The sequence below is a fragment of the Euwallacea similis genome, chromosome 12 (assembly GCF_039881205.1).
Source record: "Euwallacea similis isolate ESF13 chromosome 12, ESF131.1, whole genome shotgun sequence".
NCBI lineage: Eukaryota > Metazoa > Arthropoda > Insecta > Coleoptera > Curculionidae > Euwallacea > Euwallacea similis.
This window is the reverse complement of record NC_089620.1, coordinates 2,779,110-2,797,406: the sequence shown is the minus strand read 5'-3', so window position 1 is coordinate 2,797,406 and position 18,297 is coordinate 2,779,110. Positions and strand designations below refer to the sequence as shown.

The 18,297-nt window shown below is 34.8% G+C and overlaps 2 protein-coding genes across 5 annotated transcripts in view; one reads left to right on the top strand and one right to left on the bottom strand.

Moving 5' to 3' along the window:
* Positions 1 to 13,704, top strand: part of dati (datilografo) — a 141,892-nt gene extending 128,188 nt beyond the window's left edge. For 2 of the 4 annotated variants that reach the window (XM_066395852.1, XM_066395850.1), the window contains 7 exons: positions 836 to 1,003; positions 1,690 to 1,860; positions 2,475 to 2,621; positions 2,710 to 2,882; positions 2,940 to 3,077; positions 3,146 to 3,341; positions 3,679 to 13,704. In XM_066395852.1, coding sequence (XP_066251949.1) covers positions 836 to 1,003; positions 1,690 to 1,860; positions 2,475 to 2,621; positions 2,710 to 2,882; positions 2,940 to 3,077; positions 3,146 to 3,341; positions 3,679 to 3,983 — 1,298 coding nt within the window. In that variant the 3' untranslated portion in view covers positions 3,984 to 13,704. Of the gene's footprint in view, positions 1 to 811; positions 1,004 to 1,689; positions 1,861 to 2,474; positions 2,622 to 2,709; positions 2,883 to 2,939; positions 3,078 to 3,145; positions 3,342 to 3,678 lie in introns of all 4 variants that reach the window. The other 2 variants (XM_066395851.1, XM_066395853.1) reach the window with 2 other exon arrangements.
* A 1,972-nt stretch (positions 13,705 to 15,676) lies between these two features.
* On the bottom strand, positions 15,677 to 17,836 carry LOC136412643 (guanine nucleotide-binding protein subunit beta-like protein 1). Its single transcript, XM_066395782.1, has 7 exons — positions 17,593 to 17,836; positions 17,095 to 17,228; positions 16,758 to 16,984; positions 16,533 to 16,674; positions 16,339 to 16,467; positions 16,155 to 16,276; positions 15,677 to 15,805 (listed from the first exon to the last, which is right to left on the bottom strand). Exons 1-7 carry the CDS (start codon positions 17,752 to 17,754, stop codon positions 15,750 to 15,752), a joined length of 972 nt encoding a protein of 323 aa, XP_066251879.1. The 5' UTR covers positions 17,755 to 17,836; the 3' UTR covers positions 15,677 to 15,749.
* Positions 17,837 to 18,297: the final 461 nt, after the last annotated feature.

The following is an 18,297-nucleotide window of genomic DNA, read 5'->3' as shown; positions in this document are numbered from 1 at the left end:
AAAGTAGCTTTGCCGCACGAGTTTGGTAAAAATTTTTACCGTGCACAAAACAAAGTGGTATGTATTAGAGTCAAAACGTTTGTGGACAATTGAAGCCGCGCACGTTGACATGCGTGAAGTAAAATATTTTAATGCGCATATGCGTGAAATATTTTATTGAAGATGACCGACATGCGCTCTTAGGAAAACTGCTTTCAAATTCATTTGTTCAGATTGAAATAACAACAATTATCATCGAAGCATCTGAAGTGTAATAGTAAAATCTCAAAAACTGTAGGAGGCACGTACTAATAATTTTGAAAATTCTGAGATTTTAACACCTTGCATCTTGGTAAAGGATTGTTGACCAAAATGTATTCACAGAAACTTTTTGGCATTTGCTACCATCAGGCAAATTTCTGACATCAACTCAAAAGCGATTGAGACTCGAAATGATTCGTGAACCTTCACGTTCGTGAATAAGAGGAGAGAAAAATAAGATGGTTTCAATAAGGTGACGAATTTGATCACAAATTTTGATCAAACGAATTCCTGTTACAACCAATCTTGCTCTGAATTGGGTTAAAGGTTTTGAAAACGAAACCCAAGTTAAGAAGTAGCGTGAGGTCCAGGATATTACGATTGAGATCCTATAGAAGGCATTGAACACTATTTTTCATTGATCAGAAACACGTTTGCACCCTGGTCGAGGTACTACTTTAGGTGATAGAGTATATTGTACTGACTAACCAAATAATCAATAATCTTATATTAACTGCTTCTTGATCAAGGTTCCTGGGGTGCTTTGCTTTATCTTTTTTTCTTTCTGTTGTTGACGCCATCGATCCTTATTTAGCAAAGAGAAGGACGGCGAACCATCCTTGTCCGGTTTGCGGAAAACACTATGTTAACGAAGGTTCACTAAGAAAACACTTGGCCTGCCATCCGGAAACGTCACAACTGTCAAGCTCGCTCAGAATGTGGCCTTGCTCGGTGTGCCAGGCTGTTTTCACACACGAATCAGGTACTCAGCTCGATGGAAGGACGACGAGAATAGTACCCCGGATTTGACAGATTTGAGACTTTCTGTCAAACAGGACAACGCAGCAAATTAGTACCTTTCAGTCAGATTTGTGTACATCCTCCCAGTCCTTCCATGTTTCCTAAAATTTAGGGAAAATTTCTGTTTTTTTGATCTTCTAAAGCTTCAGTCCACATATGTGTAAGGGCGTTAGAAAACCATCGAGCTACCCCAGTTGACGTTTTCAGTTGTTTTAATTCACTAGGCCAGTTAGATCTTTTGACACTTCTCTCACCTATTGATGTCGTGATTTGTACATTTATTTTACTGGAAGTTTTTTTGCAAAATTGTAGTGCATGACGATTTAAAATATTTTCCATTTTAGTTGTGTTCATACACATATGTGGACTAAAACGCTTATACAGGGTCGAAGCCCACGCTGGACGCAATTCGATCCTGTATATGTAGTCAAAACTGTGTCATTCGAGAGACGTAACTGCTTGCACTCACTAACGCAAAGTACTTGAACTTAATGCCATCTTAACTTTTAGAACCAAAAATTTTTGCACTTCTCATTTTTTGTGCGTGCAAAAGACTTATGAAAAGAATTACATCTCCTGAATGCTCCGAAATGACAAAGTTTCCATTTGTGTACCCTGACTAATGCTGGATTGTTATGCTAACAAAAGGATTGCTCACCCATATGGAACACATGCGCATGGACCCGAAACATCAGTTTGCTGCGCAGTACGTTTTGTCCAGAGCTGCTGCCGAGCGGAGGGAAAGAGAAACATTGCTAGCTGCAGTTTCAGCTTCGGCTCAGGGTAGCAGTTTGCTTGGATTGGCTGGAATGGGACCAAGTATGTAATCTATGTTTTCCTCCGTCGAGATGTGCGTTGACGACTTTCAGCAAAAATCGAATGGTTTTCCTAACTATAAACTAAACAAATGTAAACTAAAAATTACGTATAAACATAGATAACAATAAACAATTATAAAATAAATAAAAAACATCAGTGATAAATCTTCTCTGAGATCTATACTACAGATCGATTCTCGAAACTGTCTTCACTGGTCATTCAGTACAGTTCCTACAATCGCATAAAGCACTTAAGTAATTAACTCGTAAGTTACATAGCCCAATTTTTTACTGTCAGGTCCCTTTCATAAGAAGTTCCGATGTTCTCGCTTTACGTACAATCATTGCCACAGCCAAAATTGGGTGAAAAAGCAACTTCATTTTTAGTATATAAAATCTACAACGCTACGCAAAAACGTGCTCCTTCTTGACCAGTATAAGAGCAAAAAGACCATACTCGTTGATACTGTTTTTAATCTTAAACCTATTACCACTTTCTGTGGTGCGCCGTACATAAAATGTGAAGATTTGCCGGTCAATTTTCGGATGTCGATAAGAAGCACCATCAAAATCAGCTTCTCAAAGCAAAAATTCAAAGTTTTTTCTCCTCATTAGCAAGCGGCTCCCCAATGTGCGCATCTCCTAGTGCTCATAGCGACAGCTCTTCCGGCAACGGACGACTGTCTTCAGCAGGATCGGAGGCAGGAGGATTGAACAACAACAATAACAACTGCAATACAAAATTAGGTGATATCTTACGAAGTGAGTTCTTATGCCTCGTGCTTCAATAATGTCTGTAGCGGTCTACCTCCACTATCAAACACTTACACCGCACCTTTCTTGCCCCCAGGCAACAACGGGCTCCACCAACAATACAACATGGAAGACCAACTCCAGGCCAACAGGATGGCCGTGATAGCCAGCATGGTGGGCCAAGGCGGTGTACCGCCAGGTTTAGGATCCGACCCTGCCGCCAATATTGCCAATATTGCCAACCTGGCAATGCGATTGGGTGTTACACAGGTACAAGCCCTCATGGTTAGATGAGTAAATGCATTTATTAACCTTATAATTGGTTAGGCTAATCAAGTCAATAATGCGTCAAATCCCTCCACGCCCCCGATCACCAACGAAGCTCTTTCTTCGTCCCTTTCCATGAATGCTATGAACGCCATGAGGGCTTCAATGGATATGCGAATGGACGCAATGCGGAACTCGGTAAGTATTTGTTACAAGAAAAAATTATTCCGTTGGAAAATACTGACTGAGGCATGTAATTGTCGAAGGTGATGGATATGTCTCAAGCCTCGCAACAGTCAGCAGCTTCGCAGCAATCGGTCGCCGCGCAGGAGGCCTTACGCATGCAGGAAGCAGTTCTTCGATCTCAAGCTGAGGCAGCTTTGCGGCTGGCCATGACTCAAGGCCTTTCTCAGCTGAACCAACACCAGCAAGATAATAACCACAGCCCGTTACGTCACAACGGTGAGTTCACTTCGGCTTAAAATTTATCTTTATTTTTTATTAAATTTTTTATTTTTATTTTTTAGAAAAACATCTTCAATCTTTCTGGCAATAAAATGGTTCTCTTATTTTTTCTGTAAGTTCATTTTTTACTTTTGGGTTTGGTTTTTATTATTATGCCGTTTATTTATCGATTTCAACTAATATTAGGGGGTAAAATGCAACAGAAATATTTTCTTACTGTCGCTGCTACTACTTACCGCTATCTGTTTCCGTAAAAAAAACGCATATTTCCGAGGCTTCTCGACAACCTGCAATCTTGAACCACCAGCCTCACCTTACCCATTCTTCTCAATAGGTCACTTCCAAGGCCACCAGGCTCAGTCCTCCCAACAACTGAGCCCCGATCTCACCGAAGCCTTGAGACTGCAGGAACAGAGGCTCGAACAGGCCTTAAGACTTCACGGCAGCGATCCCCGGGCACTTGGTTTTTCTTTGGGCGGAGCTGGAAACCTGCAAAATTTGCAACAAAACTTGCAAAACACCTTACAACAGCAACAGCAGCAGCAGCAGCAGCAACAACAGCAGCAGCAACAGCAACCGCAACCCCAACAACCGCAGCAACAGAACCAAGGTCAGCAAAATAATTCGAATCAGCCATGAGAGTTTAGCTATTACTGAACACGCAACTAGGGCGGATAGTTTGTTAATTTGTTGCGACATTGGTGAGAAAAATGGGTGATTTGATCTTTGGTAGGTGGTTGGGAAGGTCTTGTTTTGACAGTGTTCAGGAACAGCTTTTTGGTACTGGAACGAAATTGATGATTTCAACTCTTTTGGGAAGAGACTTATAATGTGTTCGATTTTATTTGAAATTTTGGAGGCATTTTAAAATATCATTGGAGAAAAAATTGGTCAAAATGGCTAAAACTGAGTCAATTACAAATATTCTGTGAAGACTCTTTAAGGGTCAATACATCGATATCCTGCTAACTTTGCCAAAAAGACATTTCAATGGAAATAGAAAAATTGACCAATCTGCTGCTCTGTATTATTCATCGTTTCCACGGAAATGATCTTATTAGTGAAGTCACCAGGAGCTTGAAATATTGGCCCTGAGACTGTCTCATCTACAGAGCCATCTGGGTACCAACACGATAAAAGTCATATTTTCCAAACCATTTTGGAAGCGTTTCGGAAATTTAATATACAGGAAACTCATTTCGTAAATGATAAGAGATAACACAGGGTAAGTATAATGTTGGCATCGCTATAAAAAAAGAGACCTATTTCGCACCCTGATAGATATCCAGGGCTCCAAAGTTAGAATATAAGAAATTAATTTAAACGGTTTCTTTGGCAGCAATACAATTTTAGATATTTTTATTATACAGGGATAGTCAAAATTCAGGTTTTCAAGTCAGTAAAAATTTTGCCAAATTTGACCCTTTTTTTTTGAAATTCCAATTCTTGATATCGCCTTGATAAAAAAAAAAATATATCAAGCTGATCCTATACCGATACTTCTAATAGACTTGCGAAATAAATCGAGGTTCAGGTGGTGCAGGCAAACTGCATCAAACCATCAACATAGGTACTTATAGGTGGGTACCTAACATTACAAATTGGGTTGAAAGTAAGGGATAAGAAGTTTTTTTTGCCGACATTATTTTGACGTCTCTGGTTCTCTCTGCCATTTACGACATAACTTTTTATGCTACCCTGTATTATTTTGCGTGGACTAACATCCAGTACAGGGTGTTTTATATGAGTAGTTCCATTGTCGGCATCGCCAAATTGTTCCTAGTTGTCGCGATATTGCGAAAAATATAAACTTTCTTCAAGACATGGGTACCAATTCAATTTTTTAAGTAAGCAACTGAATTTTTTATCACCATAGGAAAAGCAGTTTAAAATCTGGATTTTAGTAATGTAATATAACATCATATAACGTTTTGGCTTCGAAAATTGCATCATAATAATTTTTAATATTAATGCGACTTTGAATAATGACCTTATGGCTATTGTTTTAGGGTCATCCATTACCTAAAAGTAGCCATGTACAAAAATATTGAAGGGAGATAAAGGCTTAGCTGCAATAATTAATGTTACGAAAATAAATTCGGAATAGCATCGGCTCGTACATACAAAAGTGTAAAAAGAACTTAAAAGAAAAAATAATAATACGAAATAATAATAATAATAATAATAAAATAATAGGCTTGAAAGAATTATAGTCCAGGGCCATATAAGCACTAAAAATTGTAATGATGCATTTTTGAAAGCCGAAACGCTGTAAAATTTGTTAATATATCGTTAAAGACAGATCAAACTATTTTACAGGCAGACAAAAAATCAGGGTATTTAAAAACGGAGGTGGTATCAATATCTTGAACGCCTAATGCAATCTTGAAGTAATAATAAACCTACGTGGTAATTTTTGTTAGTTATTTTTGTACCAAAGGCGTAAAAGTCGTTTTAAACCTGTCAATTAAAGCGTAATAGTTATTTACACCACAAGGGGTAAAAGTGCGACTTTTTCTCCCGCGCATAATTTGATGCTCACCGCGAAGACAGAAGATCAACATGTGACATATCAACACGATTCAAGGGAATAAAAAGCAATTTTCTCCAGAATGTTCTTTTTGCAAAAAAAAAGAAACAGGGCTTCTGGGTGTTTATGATGAGTAAGGCGGTAAATACTATTGCTCCCAGTGGAGTAAAAGTTTTTTCCCCTTTAAAAATAACTAGTGTGTTTTTACGATTAATAGGGAAAAATACTTTTACTCCCTAGGAAGTAAAACCCGAAACTTTGATAAGTAGGAACATATAAATTCGTCTCTCCCCTACAAAAGTGCCTAAGATTCCCGCCAACCACAAGACCCTTCCAATATGGCCTACACTTTACCACCTTAATTTTGAAAATTCTTCGTTTATTTGTTAACATGACACCCTTAATATTGAAAGCAAAATATGTGCCAAAATTATTGACCGATTATTTTCAAAACAAAGTTGGTGTTCAGTATACAAACGATGCCTAAGGCATTAAAAAGAAATATATTTATATATCTACACTTTAAAAGTGTACAACTACAAAATAGAAATCAGTTTAAGGATGTATAGATTATAAGTGTTGAAATTTAGAACCAACAGCTATTACAGCCCTACTTCCCGTAATAGCCGTTTCCGGTTTGCAGATTACTTAAGTTGTAAATGTAAATATTATAATAATTGTTTTAGAATATATTAAGAATATATGTATGAATGACTTATTAGAGAATTTGATATAAAACGCGTTCAATTGAAGCTCATTTGAATCGAACGAAACTGCATCAAAACTAATAATTTTAAGGCGAAAAATTTACTTTTTTATTTTTATGTTTTTTCTGTGATTTTTTTATAACTTTGTGGCCGGTGATTGTACGTTTAGCAATAATAATCATTTTAACATTCGTTTTGCAATTATTGTACTGTGATTTTTAAATATATCTTATTATTTTGTTAAAAAAACTAAAATACATATTATAAACGCGGGGAGCGGAATTGATTAATAAATTAACGAACTGAGCCATTTAAATTAATTAGTTTTTATTCGTAACTTTGCTCCCCGCAGTAATTTTTCTTAATTTAAAAAGTACAAAATAAAATATTGAAAAAACCTTGAGAGAATGAAGTGTGAGTGAGCACAATGATATTTTTTCAACGACGAAAAATGATTCCTAGACCCGATCGTACTTAAAAAATTTTAACTGGCATTCTCAAAAAATGATTTTCGTTTGATGTATAGGATGTGGTTTTATCTTGTTTCGTTTTTCGTGTACATATCTCAATACTACAGTAAGCAGCCTTTTTTGTACATATATGCCCCATACTAATGCGTCCTCCTAGGAAAATTCTCGAAAGATTTAAATCACTCGGAAAATCTTCCAAAAAACCTTTTCTGACCCCGTCAAAAGTTTAACGCAGACATGCGTAAATCGTGGAAAAAATTGCACCAGAGGCTTTCGGCAATAGTCCAACAGAGGGCGCTCAATAGCCACTTAATAGTCAATAGTTATAAAAAAAAATACGTACAATAGATATATGCAACCTTAAGGTTGACCATAATTTCCCATAAAAGTGACATAGTATTTTACACAACGAGACACTTGCACGTGTAAAATATCTAGCGAGCGCGCGTAAAAATCATTTTCACACTTTTGGTTCAGTCATTTCAAAAGTTTTCTTGGTTCAGATGATGAAAACTAGTGGGGTTACATTCAGTCAGAGGCGCCGCACTTCATTTTTCAACTCCGTATGTGCACACCCCCGCAATAACTGAACGGTGCTACGCCTCAGCATTTTCCAAAAAAAAAAAAAAAAAAAAACAAATTATAATTTATTACCAAGACTGAATGCATCCTCAGTAATCCCGCAAAAAGTATCGTTTTAGATAAATGCTGACTGACTCCTCAAAAAGTAATTTTATGGCAGATTTTTCAGGATGTTCCAATTGGTTTCTAGAACATTCTGGAAGCGAATTTGTCAATTTTTACGCTCCATACCCGATAGCGACGTTGCCACGTTTAAGAAACTCGCACACCCTGCCAGTTTCTTGGGCGGTTTTCTGGCAACATTGGCATACTTTTGGAAAAGTCCAAGCTTCGTCAGTTCTTTAGACACGTCTCGAAATTCTTCTAAATGAGGCTTGGGACATTTTTCATTAATACGCTCAAACATTTTCACACACGATTGTGACACAAACGACATTTAAAATACATACACAAAACATTACAATAGCCCGGTTGCACAGAGTGCTTCATATTTTTTGCCCGTTATAATATAACTATTTAAGAACTCTTAAGTAGTTACCACAGTAAAAGAAAATTTTCCATAGCCCAAAATCAGAGGTCTACTCCTTGGGGCAACTTTTTCGGATACTCCGTATATTCGACGACTTTCCTACCGCCTGGAGGGAAGTGAGCGGAAATGGGGCTGTGTTCCAAAAACCGCCCCTTTGGCTGGGGATTAACATGCCCACAAAAAATCCCCCGAAATGGAGTAGATTTTTGAGACCATATTATTTTTGATTACCTTGTAGAGGGCGTCGGGGGTTTCTCCTTTCTTTTGAAGCGGCCACGTTTTGGTAGCGCCCCCTGTATATGTTCTCTCCGGTTAAAAAATTTCAATTTGGAAAACCAGACTGACCGCTGCCACGATTCTCCACGGCGGCTGTCGCGAGCACAAATTTCACTTTGGCCTCCAAAAAGCGTTTCAAAGATATACAGAGCGGCCCGGGAAAACGCGGTCGCCTCATCCGGAGCTTTCTACCAATTTTTTAAGTGTATTTTACAAAATATCACGACTAAAATGCCCGATAACGTCGTATATTTATTGTAAAATTACATGTAAAACAAAATTTTTATTTGCAATAGCCCACAATTTACAAAGTGTCGCCTTAACGACACGCGTTTTTCAATTTTCTCACCGATCTTTGGTTCGGATTTTCGGTTCACTGTTTTGGACCGGCCTTGCCGCGCAATTTCCTCGTTGGGGCCCAAAAAAATGCTGAATGTGTAGATGTTAATGATTAATCTAATACTTATTGTAGATGCCGATGTCATGTTCGTCGTTTAAGCTGTTAAATACCCACATCCCGCAATACTTTGAATACATAAATCGAATTTCTGCCCTAGAATGTCCACAAAAAATTGCACAGAGTGATGGTTTAATGGCCGCGGAGGGTGAGAAGATATAATGCCTCTCAAAATTTGAGTTACTTAAGAGCCGTAGATAATGACGAGTTCAATAACTGAGTCTTAATGTCTTTTGGTGCGCTCTTCATGTAGCTAATTACAAATGTGAATCTTTGCTTGATCATACTTCGTTTTTCGGATGAAACCCAGTTGTCAGTGGTCGTTAGAAAGTCCCAATATAAAATTATTTTTTGTGCCCATCAAGCGGTGTTTGATGGTTTGCCTGGCAAAAACTTAAAATTGCGAAAAAATAACCCAGTTAAAAATGTATTATCGAGTTTTTAAATACAGGGTGTCTCATCGAAAAGTAGCACCACATTTCTCGGCTCGAAATTAAAATGAAAAAGTCAAAAAATTGAAAAGTAAAAATGACATCAAAGTCGTATTTGTACGTCGTATAGGTAGGGACATCGCCCGCTTCTTCGCCCATTTTCTTCCTTGTTGAGTAACGATAAAGTAAGCAGTCGGTGAAGTTGGAACTCATCGAACATCCCGAAGAATGCTCTGCTTGTTGCGCCAATACGCGCGCAAGACAAAACTCAAGAAGTTCGAGGCACTTGCCGTATTCGCTCCGTTCCTGCATTTTCCGCTTTTGCTGGCTGCTCACTGCATAATTACACGACAAAGAAGGAAAAGGGCATAAAAGTGCCCGTTTTTACCACATATAAAAATTAGCTATGGGGAATGATATCGAAGGGCCGTAGCTTTTTGGAAATTCACACGAATGAGCAAAGAATTTTTTGGAAAATTGATATGAACGCCTGACAGAGCCCTGAAACTGCAATATGCATCGAACCAACAATGTTTGAATAAATTTTGCCGACAAAGTTCGGCGCGTTCAGTTCTGTTCGGGGCGACGTACTCGCGACAAAATTTGCGGTGTGCGCACGGCGCGTTCGGTTCGTTCGAACGAAAATGCTCAGGTGAATAAGCACCTTTAGGTTCCTTTAGTGCAAAGTGCTAAATACGAAAACAATCTTTAAATACGAGATATATAAAGATACTTATTATAACTAAAACAAATTTAAATTATTTTCAAGTTTAGATACAGGGTGTTCTGACACTCTTACAGTCGTTAAAGTTCCTCTATCCCTTCTACACTTCCATTATTATTTTCTTACGCCTTGTGTTGAAACTGACTCGAAGTTACAATGTGATTGTGAGGACAATTTTACAATGAAAATCCTTTTCAAGCGCAAAAATAACGAATTAATAAACGAAGGGAATATTAGGCCTAAGTTAAGACACATCTCAATTTGGTTACTGCCTTCCACGAAATGCCTAATAACTTAAATTTCGATATTTTATGAAAATGTTAAAATGAGCGTCAATAATTAGGACATAAATGCTTAGAGGGAAAAATGACCGTTTCCATCTATAGGTGTGAATTCGCGAGTAAATTTTATGACCATTAATCCTAACGCTAATAAGGTAGTGAGAATTGATTTTAATATAAATTAAAAAATTTGATGAAATGAATCATTTGCCATTTTACCTTCTTGATCTCAGAACCAACTTAATATACCTACACGGATAAGCCAGCCACCCAGAAATCCTTCTCCACTAATGTTCGTTGGTCTATTAAATTGGAATGTTTATTACATGTTAGCTTTACAGTACCATATAGATCAAAAAAGCATTCAAAATCCCAACGAGGAAGTAAATGATGTGAAGAGCGGCAACGTCGGTTTCTTTTAAATTTTTCGTTAAACAGCAATAGTCCAAACGGGGATTTCATTCCAGGAGATCGCCCTAAACAAAAACGTTCGATACTCCATACTTCAGTTTCGAGTTATTTCGTGCCATTGATTTTTGGGAAAATATTCAAATTCTTGTAAGAGAGAAAAAAAACACTTTTTCAATATTTTTAAGTTTCCGCCGTTATGAGTTTAGTTATAGTGAAAACAAGGGTTCGTGTATTTTTTCAAAAAGAGGTTGCTTTATCATTTTTTTACAATAATATATAAAAATCGATATATTCCATTTTTACATACACACATACAACACACACTTTTCGGGTAATTTTACCAAAACGGTTACACATTTACTTACAAAAAATGTCACTCCAGGGATTTTTGTCTTTGTTTCACTTTTTATTAATACATACGAGGGCGTCTCAAAAAGTGCCACTCGAAAACACCACTCGGGTCGATATGACAGAATATTGACACTATCACTTGGCTACACTCCGAGCACTTTTTTAGCCACCCTTGTATGTGCAGTCTTCCAAAATTTCAACAACAAAGTTCAGCGGGTGTTTTTTTTAAGTTTTGCATTCAAATTTTACACATTTACACTTCAAACTTTTCCGCGCGTCCTAAAATTTGTCAAATTGGATTAGTGACGATTTTTGAAAAAAAAAAAAAATTCGGTACCACTTTTCTTAGAAAAAATCAAAAGTTTTGAAACAAAAAACTCTAATCCCCTGTGAGAGGTTTTTGGACGCGGGGTTTATATAAATAAAGAAAACGTCACTTTTGGGAAAACTACAAACTTTTTGGCCTTACATAATGACAAACGGAAAATTCAGCGGTGAAAAATTGCGTTCATTAATATTAGCATAAAACCACATACATAACTATTAAATGTAGTTTTTAATGTTTAGCCAATAATTGTTAAAACGTTATGTTTTTGTGCTATTTGTTATCAAATTGTTATGTTAAACGCCCATAAAAATTGCTTCACAGTTTCCTAAAAAATGAGTGACTGTATTAGATTTTACCTTTTGCGTCTTAGTAAGGCTAAAGCCACTTTATAAAAAAGATCGTGTAGTACTAACCTGCTACAAGTCGGTTTAAAAGAACAAGATATATTTGTTACCCATGGAGGAGGTTAGTCTGAATAAGTAAGCGAGAATCATCCTCAAAAAATCGAGGTAAATTACGAATCCAAAACAGCTAGCCATAAGAAATATTTCAGAAAATTCGCGTTAAAACGTTGAAAAAATCAACAAACGTCCATTACAGTCTTTTTGACTAGAACTATGCCATTTCGACACAGCCATTATGCCACAAGTAACTAAATTGATATTTCTCCAAAGTTCATTTTGCCACAATAGCATTAAACTACACACCGGCATATACCTATGCGTATACTATAGGTAGTTTAAAAACTAGGCTAATATGTTGTTAACAGTTCCAATAGTACAATAGTTACACAAGTGTCATTTATATTTCTTTAATATAACTTATTATTATTGTTTCAATGCAATGGTGAAATATCAATAAATCCGAAACTGATTGAAGCAATTTTGGCTGAGAAGGACCCATTTTCTTAGCAGCCCTACCAAATGAAATTTTAGGTCTTTAATCGAGGTTTAAGTTTGAAGTTTAATTTCCATCGACTCTTATGGGTGTGTCGACCACGAAGGCACCTCGGGTGCTTTCAGGCGACAGATATTGTGCAATATGTTTTGACTAAAAATCCAACGAGGATCATTCAGGTCCAAAGAAAAAGGTTGCTAAGAGGCCTTTCTTAGTTTGTAAGGGAAAGTTTTTGATAATAATATCCTCTTTACATATACCATATTATAACGATGTAAGCATTTTAAAACTGTATTTATTTGGATTAGGTTTAAAAGTACTTGCTTCAGCGCGTTTAAAAATAATTGCCATTTCTAGTTTAATATTCGTTTTCCAAAGTACAGCCCAATTTTGTCTACATATCTTTGCCAAGCCGAGATAAATTAGAGAAATTGAGCTCCAGCCAAACTTGATCCTGTTTTAGTTTAAAAAAATAAGTGTTCTACAGTTATAGATGTATTTATTGTTTTTTTAATGTATACGTTAAAAGCTCTATTAATAATGTTTTTTAAAAAGTTCTATGAAATAATTTTAAGAAATCATATTATTGTAAACTTTTATATATTTTTATTAAAATTATTTTAAGGTTTGATGATCTTAAATAAGAGAACTACAATAAAAACGACGACTTCGAAACAGAGCCACCTCCCACTGTACCATACGGAGAGACTGTTTTGAGGTCTCTTAAGAATATAGCCAATAAGGGATTTTTAAAAATTATATAGTTCAATTTTTTTACTGCATAATAATTGTGAAGTTTTGCCATTTTATTTTTGAATTTGACTGCCATTTTTTTAATTTAACTTATATTTTCGCTTCATTGTATGATTAAGTTTAAGTTCCTATCTTTTACTATACACTGTAGAGCAACACTTTTCGAATGTAAGACTGAATGTGTGCGAATTATTGTCTTCTATTTTGGGATTGTAAATTTCTTATTGTAAGTGGTATTATTTCTCTGGTGTCCTAAAAATTATCACGTGTGTGTACAAAGTAAAATTAACCTTTCAGGAACTGTTTGTAAATTTTGTATCATAAAAAATTACTCTAAAGTTGTATAAAATTATTGGGTCAACTAAGTATGTACTAGTAAGGGTATATTTGGCACCAGATAGATTATATCACCAAGACAAAACTAAGATTAGGTAAATCGGAAACATCACTGAATTCGAGGCATTATTTGAACAGAAATTAAATAATTTGTATAATATAGGCGTTTAAAAAATTGTGAAATTTTAGAGAAATTATGTTGCAATTATTTTTAACCAAATTTGATGTATGAAAATTGTATGTGTGACAATGTATTAATTCTATTTACTGGAATAGCAATCATTAAAAAAATTAAAAGGGTGTTTTATTTCCATCACTTATCCATTTGGGGCGTCAAACACTTTCGACGGTCACGATTGTATCTAAGTCCAAGGCAATTACAGAGACACGTCATCGTTAAAATAACTACTTGTCGGTAGGTATCTACTTTAATACGATTAATGGTTAGTTGCTTAAACATTTCAATTCACTTTCAGCAAATCTGCTAACTTTGATATATAACTCTGGAAATATCTAGTTCTGAAATTATTGATTAGCCTTGTATGAATTAGTTATTTATGTCATAAGTTCAGTAGATGTCTTGTTATAGAATGAGCTTTTTGCTGGAAAATATGAACGAGCACTGAAACGACCGTAAGTGTATCAAATTTAATTTTCTTTCAGTGTTATCTAATTAACAAAAGGTTTGTGTTCCGAGTCAAGATGCTTCTTGAAAATATGGCGAACTTAAAATTTACCTACATTTTCCACTCTGATACATGTACCTTGATGCAACCAATGATTAGTTGCTTGAATATCTAAAATCACTTTCAGCAGATTTGATACTTTTAATAGTTGAATCTTAAAATAGCGAGTCTTGAGATTATTGAATAAGTAGTTAATAGATTTTTTTAGATTGTCTGAAAACTTATTGATATTATTGCATAGATACGGTCCAGGTAAATCTGTTTGTTTACAACCATACAGTATATAGTAATGTATAGTGATTATTCATGAAGATAGTTTAGGTGTTTTGCAACTCATACTATCACATTAGGGTGTTGTTACAAAATGCGGTCTTAACTGAAAGAAAATTCATGTTTTCTTTTATATTCCTCACGATCAACAAACACGAAGGTTTGTACTACGGTTTCAATGAAATTATTATTAAACATTTATAATATAGCAGAAACAGTAAGTGTTTCGTATAATATTTTCTTTTTTACTGTCGCTTAATCTACAAAAAGATCTGCTTTCTATATAGGTCAAACCAAGTCAAGAATATTGACAATAAGGCGAACATATTATGTACTTACATTTGCGACATTTGAAACCCGTCAATTTCAAATACATTTGCTACTTATTTTATAAATATATTATTTACACGCGAAAAATTGAATATTGCAATGTATATAAGATTACCTGTAGGATAACATTATTATCCACTAAGGTTACAGTAAGAAAATACGTTGATTTTAAGAAAAAAAAAATTTAAAAACGACTGCAATTTTTCCTAAATAATTATTACCGTTTACTTTGTTCACTTACTAATTTTTTTACACTGAGGCATGCTTGGTGAGAAATAAAACAATTATAGTGTGTCTGGACTTTTTTATTAACATTTTATATATAAAATCTTTTCTTTCGATTTCATGGAAAAATAGAGAAGTTAAAAAATATCACAATTAAACTTTTAGAACAATACAAAATCACTTAAACAAACTCTAGTTTTTGAAAAAAATACGAAGACATCGTCGTTTAATTGATAGAAAACATATGTAATAAGAAATTTTACATTGCCTATAACAAAGAAAATTAAATTTCATTCGGTAACTTTAGACTTAATCTAATAATATTTCAAGACTAATAAACTTAAACCTCCTCTAAAATGGTTAAAACTACCAAAAGCCGAGTACAAGACTCAACAAAAAAGATCAAATATGTAGACTTAGAGCGGCAACATCTTGGTATTTCATTAAAAACATGATCTTAAATCTGATTTTCAGTCTCTCAGAACTAATTAAGACCGGAAAAAATATACATATCACGCAACGAATAGCTGCCTGTGAGAATCGAATTTGCTTTAAAAAATTATAGTACTTTGGTTAACTTTTTATTTAACTTTTCGGTTTGATTTGATCGCATTCTACTGTTTACTCAAGCAGACGAAGGCGTTCAAATTATTGAATGTTAAATATTCAAACTGCTTTCAGTTTACTGTTGTTTTGATCGTTTTTTATGTTCCCTTTTTCCAAAAAAAGGGTGTTCGAGTTAGGATTTGTAATATAGACCTAAAAATTCGTAAAAAAAATGAATAACAGCGCTTCACGGACTTGTTATAAATCATACTGCTGCAGAAGTTCTCAGTACGTATAAGAGTGATAAACATTCCACAACGAAACAGTTCCATCCGCCGAGCCTAAAACAAGAAAAAGATTATTATTTTACGCAGATACTCAATGTTTCCGAGAAATTGTCCGTCTTTATAACTTTTTTATTGCACTGACTGAAATAAAATTTTTAGACTGCTACTACTATAATGTGATATTAATAACATGAAAATTTCACCTTAATAGAAGCACAAGCAAGGCTAAGCACTACTTTAGGTTCCAATTTCCAAATGGTTTTAATTATTTTTGAAAATTGTATAAGTAGAAGGCATTAACAATCTAGATGTAGATAAATGATGTATAGATAAATCAATCATAGATAAGATACATGGGTTGTAACCTTTTTTCCGTGTCATCCTGTAAGTCAGTCAAACTAACCTGAAGCAAATATTTTTGAATCCCAGTAGCGAACAATACTCGGGGAAAACTGAATATCAGAAACTTGCTTCTTGTGTTCTCTTAATATGACAAGGGTCCTGAGTGTTCGCCAAGAATACACCCTATAACAGAAAAAAACACATATATTATTTATCATTTCTTGTTTTTTATGCAATTTTAATACCTCAATCGCCCATCCCATCCTCCTGCCAAGAGCAATTTATGGTCAGGTCTAAACTTCACTACTTGGCAACCGGAATTTGACATGGCTAATTCTGCTTGTATAACAAACTTAAGAGTATCTAGTTCAAATCTAGAAATTGATACCAAATCAATCAAATAGAAGCTATTGAGATAATTTACACAAATTCTACATACCTAAATATTTGCAAAGTATCTGATGAATTAGCAACTACACCTCTCAAAGTACCTGGATCGAAAGTTATTGAGGTAATGAATTCCTTAAATTTTAACTGGCAGCATTTTTTGGCAGTAACATAATCAAACACAATTAAAAGTCCTGAAAACATATTCTATTGCTACACTACTGTCAAGTATGAAAATAGGAACTTGATAATAGCAACTTTTGTAATACAAACTTACCACATTCATATCCAGCAAACAAATACAGTGTACCTCTAATTTCAAAGAATTCAAGGCACATAGGGTTTCCAACTTTGTCAGTGCGATCAGGTACAAATTGTCTTACAGTCTTAAAGGTCTCCAGATCTATCGTATCAAGTCTTCCTGCCTCTTGTGATAAAACTAGTTGATTGCTGACCAGAATGCTTTTACAAAAGCCCCCATATGATTGGATACTTCTTTGTGGTCTACATATAAATAAATTACATATTTCCTCCAATATATATTTATAAAAACTAGATTAAATATCATCATGGAAAATTATCCTCTTTTATTATGATTTTATTTTTATACTCACTTGTATCCCGTGTTGTTTTCAATGGACCACAGTTTAATTAAACCACTCTTTTCCTGAGTTATAATGTGGTATTCTATTGAATGTATAGCTTGAATAGACTGACCCATCTTCTGTTTGAATTGTAATCTGTTGCACTAAAAAAAATAATATACCTTGATAAGGTTTAAGTGTTATCCCTATAACAAGCAATATTGTAAGTTGTTGCAGGTAGATATGCCATGAATTACATATATGAGTGCAAATGATATTTTTAACTAAAAAGAAACTTGAACCCCAAATGTGAGCTTGTATGTAACTACCAAAATCTTGACTTGCATTCAATAATAAGATATCAAAAGTAATGAATATAACTGCAAGTACTTAAGCTCGCATGCTGTTCAACTCAGTGTGAAGACAAGAAGTAAGCTGAGAATAAGATTACTAAATTCCATAAATTCGCTTTCAAGAGTCTACGTTCACTCATAATGAAATATTGTTTATCAATTTGTGTCAACAAACCTCTAAATCCCAAAAGAAAACCTCTCCCCTCTCAGTTCCAGCCAAAAGAATATCGGAGTAGTCCGGGTTCCTTTTTGGAAAATTCAAACAATGTACATGCCCCATAGTATCTTTGAAGCTGACTAAAGGATCTGGCGGCAACATTCCATGTCCGGAGGTCATTTTTGCAGGTAAATTAAGCCAAAATTAATGAAAAATTACAGGAAAAATAAATTATGGTTCAAACTAAACTGCAGCCATAACTTTTTTTTTGTGGTTATATCGACTTCGATGTCGATTTTCAACTTCAAATCCGAATAAATGGCCGATTTTGAGATGTTGGAATATCGATAATACATTATCGATAAAACATCAGTTTATGTAAGGATGAGATAAATAAAGTCTATTTATTATTGTTACTCTCAATCATCGCCATTCACAATGTTTTTTTTATCAATCTTATCCTGAAAATTTTAACATAACTCCTTATATATTACATGTCTGTTCCAGCAAAAATGTAAACCAATTTCGGATGATCGAAAATAGTCAGAAATTTGCACAATATATCGATCAGGATTCTAAATCTGAATAATATTCAACCATTAAACAAATTTTCATGTGGTCAGTTTCAAAAGATAAATGACGATGTGTTCGTCATCAAATGACTGACAAAAATTTTCAGCAGAATTACCTAAAATATTACTCATTCGTGCTATCATAACAAAA

Bases quoted from the DNA above. Each gene is read 5' to 3' on its own strand.
- LOC136412643 (XM_066395782.1), bottom strand. From the start codon at position 17,754: ATGACCTCCGGACATGGAATGTTGCCGCCAGATCCTTTAGTCAGCTTC. The intron at 17,229-17,592 runs GTTTGTTGACAC...TATTTTTTTTAG, and splicing joins TTTTCTTTTGGGATTTAGAG to TGCAACAGATTACAATTCAA. The intron at 15,806-16,154 runs GTTAGTTTGACT...TTCTTGTTTTAG, and splicing joins TTCAAAAATATTTGCTTCAG to GCTCGGCGGATGGAACTGTT.